General features: G+C 39.1%; 1 protein-coding gene across 1 annotated transcript; it reads right to left on the bottom strand.

Moving 5' to 3' along the window:
- Positions 1 to 1,500: 1,500 nt before the first annotated feature.
- On the bottom strand, positions 1,501 to 8,533 carry hopx (HOP homeobox). The gene is made up of 2 exons (XM_022760193.1): positions 8,185 to 8,533; positions 1,501 to 1,780 (listed from the first exon to the last, which is right to left on the bottom strand). The coding sequence occupies exons 1-2, from the start codon at positions 8,329 to 8,331 to the stop codon at positions 1,703 to 1,705; spliced, it is 225 nt and encodes a 74-aa protein (XP_022615914.1). The 5' UTR covers positions 8,332 to 8,533; the 3' UTR covers positions 1,501 to 1,702.
- Positions 8,534 to 9,418: the final 885 nt, after the last annotated feature.

Raw genomic sequence — 9,418 nt, 5'->3', positions numbered from 1 at the left:
AACTGTATCTCTCCTCGCTCTCTTCTTCTTGCTCCATCTTTTCAACCTGGTTGTCTGATTTCAGGACATATTTTCATTCCTCTACAGCAACATGTGCAGAAACAAACATCTTAACTTACCCCACTACTCTAATTACCCTTTTGATATTTTTAAGATATTATATTATATTATATATTATATTATATTACACAATTCATATTTAGTCACATAAACGCTGTGCATTAGTGTCACCATGACACAAGACAGTTTGTTCACTTCAGGTTGACTTTGCTGTTTCCAAGGTCAAGAATGAACTTTGGATTTCAGGATATCTTCTCAAAAGGACACATCTCGGCTGATGCTACACAATCCTATAAATTTAATCATTTTTAATATAATAAAATATCTGATTATTTTATGAATCAGTTTCCTGATCTGTGTCAAAACACCCAAGTGATATTTACATATCGCCTTTTCTCAATTCAAGCAGGAACAGTATTACAAGGAAGTATTTATAAGGAAATAGAAAAAATATTCAAGAATGCCCTTTGGAAACCTCCTTTATAAACTTCCTAAGTCTGATGTTGACAATTTAAAAAAAAAAAGTCTAACACAAAACATCAAGTCTCCCTGGCAGAGGTAACAACCCAAATAATAAAAAAAATACTAGAGATAGAAATTGAAAACTGCATGACAAACAGCTGCCTTGTAAGGCCATAAAGTGTTTAGATCTTTTCTCCTTTTTTAATGATAAAGCTGGTAATATTTTTGTTGTTGTCATTAGTTTGTGTGTTGGCACTCTCTGAGTCAGAAATGTTTCATTTTATTGTTTCATTTTAAATAAGGCTGAGTAATTTGTGTTTTTAATAGTTTCTGGACAACAGTGGGAGCTCTGTGACACAAGATATATTGGGGTTTTAACACACACCCAATACTTGTTAGAAGAATTCATTAGTCTTTTTGTGGATCTGCGGACAAGTTGATGATGAAAAAAGAAAGATGTAGAATTATTACCAGCCTTATCCTTTGAAGTGAACCCTCTCTAACTCGCTAGTGAGATCACGTCCTTTTTACAGAACTCAGTCACAGGGAAAAAGGGACAATGAAATGACATCACCTGCCATTTGTATAGCCCATGATGCCACTCAGTTCAGTTCAGTCAGCTCACATGCCCCCCCCCCCACTCCCTCTACTGCTGGACATGTTCCAGATTTGTCTCTGGACGTTCCTGGGTAGCGGCAGCAGATTCCAGCAGCATCTATTGTAATCCCAGCGCTTCCTTACATCTTTCATAGCCCTGTGAAAAGCTTGGCGTCCAGCCATGCTCCCTGCTGATGGACATGCATGTAAACAAAGCCCGAAAACAAAAGCACAACCCCCCAAATCACCGCCCCCACCATTTTTTGAACATCCCACCATTGTATAACTCGGCTTCCTCAGTGTATTTGGATCCCAGATGTAGAGTAGCCTCAAAGCAAAGCACGCTCGAGTCAGTTTAACTTATAATAACAATATGTTTATTTCTGTAAACATGGCGGTTATAATTGGCAACAACAACACAAACACCTTCACATTCTGTAAGTTCAAATAGCTTCATAGATACAAAAAGAGAGATGGACACACAGAGAGGGAAGTGTACGAGGAAGAGGTGGGGAGGTCTGCTCGTTCAGGGAAAACAAGGTCAGCACAGAGCTCCGGGCATCCAGGAGGTGGTCGCGAAGTCTCAGTCCAGCACCGAGCCCAGTTCAGCTGGAAGACCCTCCGCCTGCCGCCACTGTGCGTTACGTAGCTTGAACCATTTCTGGAGGAAACAAATAAACAAAAAGAAAAAAGGACAAACACCCGAGGGAGGGGTTAAAATCAGGTAACAGGGGTTTTTTTTTGTTGCAGGAACAAGGCACATATGCACATTTGGCACAAACTGCTGCAGTGCCTGAAACATGAGAGCCATGAGCTAACTGGTCCGGTTGACAAAATGCAGTCATGACATGAATATTCCTGAGAAATTATACAGGTGGAGTTCTGGTATTGTCAAGACTGATTTGAACAAAACACTGAGTTCTCCAAATGCATTGTTGTACTTTTCTCATCCCCAGGCCACTGGCTACATTTACATGTGGACAATAGATTAGCCCAACCGCCTCTAGCAACTTAGCTCTCTCTATATGACTCTTAAATAGGAAACCTAACGGCGCTGTTTACATGTGCTGTGGTTGTTGTGAGCATTCAAGCAACAAACAACATGGGATAAAGTGCATGCATAATATTTTGACTGGTGTCAATTGGAGTTGTCACTGCACAGAACATGTTGGTGTAGTCTTCATAATATCACTACAAGAGTATAAAGCTGCCATGACATCTGCTTGATAGATGGATAAATACATTTAGCCTTTTAGCATGCTAATGTTGATATGTTACAGCTTTTGAATTTGCTGACATCTGGCAATTAACATTTTACTTTTTAGCTTGCTAACATTAGCATGTAAACATCCATGTTCAAAGCTATTCAATTTAACATACACTGACATTGTCCGTTAGCATTTTACCATGCTACATCACAGCACAGTAAATGTAATGTTGTCAATAGCACTGGCACTAATGTGTCTACACGTTAACACGCTAATGTTTAGCATGTAACATTACACTATTTGAGTATGACCCAAACACACGTGACAGAATGTGACAAAAAAGATTTACAGGACGGCTGAGGGTTAAGTTTGGTCATCGAAAACAGTAACTTAATGCAGAATTAAAGTTTTCGTAGGGATTAAATTATAAAGTTTCAGGATGGGCTGTGTTGCAGATGGATATCCCCATCTGTTCTAAGTTTTAACTTTTTTGTGTTATTTCTGTCACCAGAGTACAATCATCAGTACAGACACCCTAAATATGGGCACTGTGATTCACTGAGAGAAACAAATTGCAGCTATTTTCCTTTCTGACTCTCATTATCTTCATAATCACATTACAGTTACATTTCTTGGTGCATGTAAATGTGGTGGCTGACTCATGTAGACACAGCAGTGACCCTGAGGTTAAGCTGTGTCAGGACAACCACAGAAAACGAACGTTTCCATCCAATGTTAACAGAAAATGCTGTTTCTCTGGATCCATTTCCCTGTCTGCACTCTGACCACTCAGCTAATGACTGCCACACTCAAACTCTGACCAGATGACGACTGCACTGAGTGCTATGACACACACCCGTGACTCGCCGCATCGCTGTTTTCACTGTTCACGTTGCCAAGGGATCCACAACAACGATGACATCATCTCGATAAGTGGAAAGGGAGGGATTCGGCTCTCCAGCTTCAAGACCCACGAGCCTGACTGGACGTGTGAGGCATGCGCCTGGCAGGAGGAACGGTTTCCACATTCTGCACTTACAACATATGAGATTCCCATTTGGAGTTGTCTGGGTTTGCTCTTAAAAAAAATGCAGAAAACTAAATCAGTTTAAGAACTAGTCTCGGAACTTCATTGTTCATGCTGCTTTCTGTTTTTCAGGATTTCACGCAGACATCAATTTTAGGGAAAAAGTACTATTGTCAACTCAACTAAAGATCCGGTCTTTAGAGGTTTAGCCTTTAAAAATGTCATTTTCTCTTCCAGGTTTTGAATGCAAGTGAATGGTTTTGTACTTTGTATTGTTTCTGGCCCTCTCTCAAAGTTCAAAAGATCTTTAAATGTCTTGTAAAAGCATTACACACATGCCATTTCTGAACAATAATGTCAGGATTTATAATCCTGCTGACCCATACAATAGTGCTTGTGTCATGTTTTCCCACTGACTAACACTGCATTACATAACATGGTCTTTCAAACTTGACTCTACCTTTTGACTCTGCTGCACTGAAAACAAATAAAATGTGTGAAAGGAGCTTGAACATGCTGCACAGAAGCTGAAGCACATTGTAAATGCTGTTAATGTGAAACAGGGAGTGGTAGCAGGGGTGTGTTTCTTCAGCTAAACGTTCTCCAATGAGAGCTTTGTTAATAAATTCAAAAACAGGAGGTGAGCGGCAGAGAGAAAAAAGAAAGCCTGAAAAAAACATCAGCTGGGAATGAAGTGAGGTCCTTTGAAGAGGGGCCAGACCTTTACCTCACTCTGGCTGGACCAGGTTTCCCTGTCACGTTGGCCCTGGTTTCTCCCACCTCCCATTCATTGTGTGCAAAATGAATAGTAACAGTCACTAACACCAGAGGAGGAACTGGGAAGCGGTTGCTGCAGTTTTAGTTTAAAAAAACAAACATTTTCTCTCTTGAGGCAGAAAAAGCTGAATATAAACCATCGGTGGGCAGAGCTAAATAATAAAACACTTCTGCTGTCATAGTAATGACAGGCTGAAGATGCTGCTTGGCAGTAATAGTAGTTAGTAGCAGTTATCTAAATCAAGTGGGTATCCTTCAAAGTTACAATCTTTTCTTGTTGTTTGCATTTCCACTGAGGGATACATCCTGACAGTCGCTGGGAGGCTTGTTGCCGGGACAAAACACAGGCCGTAAATCTGCACACAACTACCAGAATAAAGATAGCCACTAGACTGCTAGCGTCGGCTAACTTAAATAATAAGCTTGTTTCACATGCGCATCTGCACAATGCATTCATTGAGATTTGGGATCTATGTGTGACAGCGAATCCGCAAGCCTCTGCGACCTACGGTTACCCATAACCCCCTTTTCTGCGTAAATTCATGTAGGTCCCTACACAGGAGTCGTCATCCTTACATACATCCAACGTAACTGATTTAAATCAGTGCAGCTGTCTATGTCGGCCAACCTAAAGAATATTTTTAGGATTCATGTATATTCTTCCAACATATGTAACTACAGCAGGATTGCAACAGATTATTTTTACCGATTAATTTTCAGAATATTTTCTTGAGTAATCGATTAATTGCTTGGTCTATGAAGCACCAAGAAACGTCTTTTTGCAATTTCCTTCAGCTCAAGGTGCATTATGTAATATCTTGTTTTGTCAACACAAAGATATTCAATTTTACAATAATTTTACAACAAGAAAATCCAGAAATTTTTCATAATTAAGAAGTTGGAGCGACTGTATGTTTGGCATTACTGCTTGAAAACAGATTTAAACCTTTACTTAATTATCAAAATAGTTGCAGATTAATTATCTGACTGATTGACTGAAGCTGCTGCTGCTGCTGTGGTGCTATTGTAACACAAGTGTAGAAGATGCTATAACTGTATAACTCTTGTATTATATAATTATTCATGTGACTTTTCTTTCTAAATAAGTAGAAACTCCTTGAAGCAGCTGTTTACAAATCAGGACAAAATGTGTTGCAGATTTTTTTGTGCCCTGAGAAATCCAGAGGAACCGGTTTGTGGAGTCAAAGTGGAAAAACCAGTGACACAAAACATGTGTCTGACGCACAAAGTCATTGATTGGTGAAATGTTTGTACTGGGAGAGCTAATTATGAAAAGGACACATGTTCCATGCCATGTGAGAGCTCTGTCTCTCTCCACCAGCCTCAACGTGTCTGTCTGCTCAATAACACAAAGACCAGCAGAAATTTGCCTATGAAATGAACCCAATGTTACGTCGCCTCAAAGGACAGAATTTACATGTAGGCCTTTACCTCCCAGTGTGTACAGCTAAGTATATAGTGCGTAACGTAGTCATGTTGTTTGCCTGGCAAATCCAACAGGCAAACAGGAATAACATCTGACTGTTTTTATTCTAAAATAAGACATCCATCCTTTGCTTTTGCAAACTTAAACTAATTTTTAGAGTGCATCTACAATGACCTATCTATCAGAGGAATGCTACTGGAGGTGCCTGCATAACTTCACTTGTTGTTATCGGTGCTCTGAAGCTTCACATCTGGCTCCTGATGTGACAGTTGCACAGCCTTTACAGTAGGCCAAAGACATTCCTCAGATAGACGGATGGTGGGAGTGCTGACATGCAGGAGAGGGGGGTGGTAGAGACTGAATAACTAAGTTATAATGTGATGCTTTTTTTTTTATAATTGACAGTGACAGTTTTTCTAATTCAATCACTGACTGTAACAACATCCTTATATCTTACTCCACTTAGTCTGGCTATTTTCTGTCAGGTCATCGCCAATGAGAAAAATCGCAGTAAGCTGGTAGATAGCACTGCCTAATAGAATGTGGACATTCTTAGTATGTTTATTTGTTTTCATTGATATTTACATCCTGAACTGGTGTCTTGTGTGATGGGATTTCTTTTTGGGTGTATGAGACACCTTGTCTGTTCCTGAAAAACAAAATACTGAGTGTTTGTTCATATTATTTATTATTTGTTTTCTAATATTTCTTAATGTCAGACGTTGAATGTCTGTCTACAGTTTGATAAAAGTTACTGTACTGTATAAATACCAGGGACAAATGCTCATAGAATGATAAACGCTTTTTACCATTCTATGAGCCAGGTCAAAACTCACAATACAACTTCATGCTAAATAACTTCTTCCGCTGATGAAGACGTGGTTGATCAGTCGACTTTAGTCGAGTTAAGGTTATTTTGTTAAAATCCTGTTCACAAGGTCAAGAATGAACTTTCACACTCAAACTTCAGAGTTTGGCTGTTTAGGATAATTTTTATATCTGTTTCTGTATCAATATTTGTAACATAAAGTGCTGCAACTATTTATTTTCAATGCTCATTAATCTGTTTTTTATTTTCTCATTCAATCGACTTGTTTGGTAAAAAATGAAATATGTTCAATACAATTTCTAAAACCTGAGTTTATATATTTTTTTTATTGTATCATATCAAATAATCGTTTGAACTACAGGCTAAATTAAAAATTTGTGTTGCATATGAGTTTCCCACATCCAAACATATGACTTCTTTAAACTTGAAGTCACCCTGAACAGATGAATCACTGCTTGTTAGAATGAACAAGAGTCGTTTTCAGAGCTGAAAAAGCAGCAGCAGGAAACCTGACTCTGACGTGACTTCATCATGAAAAAAAAAAAAACCTGGAGCTGCTCCACTGACGATCAATGAGGCGCTGCCTTGTGATCAGAGTTTGTTTGCACTCATATGAGGATTATTTCATCACACTGTGACAGAAACACTGACCAAAATCACCCTGAGCTCCTGTCACTGTCCACAAACCTGCTCCATTCACTGTCAGTGGAGCGGCTCCAGGTTTGACATTTCAGATTAAAAGTCCTTTTTTTTTCATGTTCAGTCTCAGGTTCTTTCCTCAGAAGTCACCTGACAGAGACACCAATAGTGACACCAATAACCCTCATGACTTGTTAACTCTCTTTACACTAAGCTGTGATAGCATAAAGTGAAGTTTTCTGAGTCGAGCTCTTGTGTTCTTTTAAAGTCATGGCTGGAAACTGAAGTAAAACCTGTGATAACTGCACAGAAGTAAAGTAACTAAGTACATTTACTAAGCTACTGTAGTTAAGTGCAGTTTTTAGGTACTTTTCTCAAGTGTTTTGGGCAATATTTGTGCTCCACTGTAAAGACACAAAACATTATGTATTGCTTAAGATCAAACTCCCCATGCATATATAATATTTACTCTTATTATCAACCGGACCAGCCACAAAATGGAAATGCAAGAAAAATTACACTGGTTGGTTACCCTGCCTTTAATCATCATAGTAAAGTGTAATTGGAATACTTACATATGTAATAATTTTGAACACTGGACTTTTACTGGGAGTTTTGTTACATTGTGCTATCAGTATGTCTTATTACTAAAAACATCTTCCAGCACTGGGAAAACCAGTCAATACATTTTTCTATAGGAAACATGTCCCTGCAGACAGACTGGAGCCTCACTGCTCTTATGGAAATAACTGATATTGTACAAATATCATGGGAAAACTATAAGTCTCTATTGGGCTATTCAAGAAATACCTCAGAGAATCAGAAACAAATATAAAATGATCACTAACATGCTTAAATCACAATTTATCATTAAATAATCTTACTTTTGAGCATCACTCTCCATATATTATAGCTAGTGATCTACATTAGACTAGGATGTTCAATTAAATTATTTCATTATTTCTAGAAACTCTGAATATCCTGTTTGTTCAGGGCAAACAAATGTGCAACAAACAACAACCAGGACCAGGAAAACTTCATTCCTCACATTATCACCCAATTCCTGATCACACACAATCTTTAGAGAGTGGGAGGGGGGGAGAGGGAGGGAGAATTAAAATATGAGGTTTCCACTCACTAGTGTGTCCTCCTCTGACAGTCCGCACTCCGCAGCGACCAACATGAGCGTCGTCCCGTCCGGATGCTTGCAGCCTTTGAAACTGTCCTCCAGCACTTTGATCTGTTCCTCCGACAGCTTCAGAAACTCCATCGATTTAGAAGCCATATTGCTATTTCCTTGTTTCAGAACAAAAGTTCAGCTTCAGCCCTGGTCGCAGCTCCGGAGCGGGTGAGATGTGCACAGAGCAGAGCAGAAGGTGGCACCGCTGTGCGCAGAGGACGCGCAGATAGAGAAGCGTGGAGCGGCGGTGGCTCACTGACAGCTCGGCGGGGAGTGCGAGAGTGTGTGAGGCGGTATAGCCGATGTCTGTGGGAGTGTGTGTGTGGAGCCTTTACTACTGTCAACAGAGGCACGTCACGAGGCCAGTCCCACCAGCAGGACCCACCCCCAAACACAACTGGAGGGAAGGATCACAAAACGGCTTAGAGGAATATTTTATGAGATCATGGCAATAACTATTGTATTGGTAGGGTAATTGAGATAGAGGATTGATTAAGATAAAAACAGTCAGTAAAGACAGTAAAAATAAAGCCCCTATAGGAAAAATGTTAATTTAAAAATGTCATGACTTTTTTATTTGTTTTTATTTAAGTAAAAATTTATCCTGATGAATATTTTTCAGCCCTTTCATCTGCTGTTTTTTATATTACCACTGGGAGGCGCCAAAATTTGAATTTTTTTAAAAACAGGAACTATGCACTAAATTATATATGTTTTATTTTGTGCTGCACACTCACTAAGATCGTTGTTGATAGCCTGAATGTTGTTAATACTGGAAATTTTTCAACTAAACACAGTGTACTGTGTGTAAAACGCCTTTTTCTGCTCAAATTAGCTTGCACTGTTTGTTTGGATTCGAAAGTTCAGTTCAGTTAATCGTGAAATTGAATTATTAAAAAAACAAACAACCACTTGTTTATACTGTGGAAATACGACACTGTGGCCTAACTGTCTCTTGACCATACTGATATTGAGTCTTGTCATAGTGAGTTGCCAGGCAACCGGTGGTACAGAAGTCCCTCCCCTTTGGTTACTGTTGCTATGTTTGTCTAGCATTCCGTTACAACAATAATGGTGGCAAATTTACTACTTGAAATCATGAGTTATTTTTCAAACAATTGCATAAGTCCTTGGTTTTAGACAGTGATGGAAAAAAGCAAGTTTATCATTTTCTTAGCTAGCTAATTAAGCT

This window comes from Seriola dumerili, unplaced genomic scaffold (genome assembly GCF_002260705.1).
Source record: "Seriola dumerili isolate Sdu_G_001 unplaced genomic scaffold, Sdu_1.0 BDQW01000331.1, whole genome shotgun sequence".
Classification (NCBI taxonomy): Eukaryota; Metazoa; Chordata; class Actinopteri; order Carangiformes; family Carangidae; genus Seriola; species Seriola dumerili.
Note: the sequence above shows the minus strand (reverse complement) of the source record. Positions and strands in the feature narration are given on the sequence as shown.

Bases quoted from the DNA above. Each gene is read 5' to 3' on its own strand.
- hopx (XM_022760193.1), bottom strand. From the start codon at position 8,331: ATGGCTTCTAAATCGATGGAGTTTCTGAAGCTGTCGGAGGAACAGATC. The intron at 1,781-8,184 runs GTGAGTGGAAAC...TGTTTCCTCCAG, and splicing joins TGTCAGAGGAGGACACACTA to AAATGGTTCAAGCTACGTAA.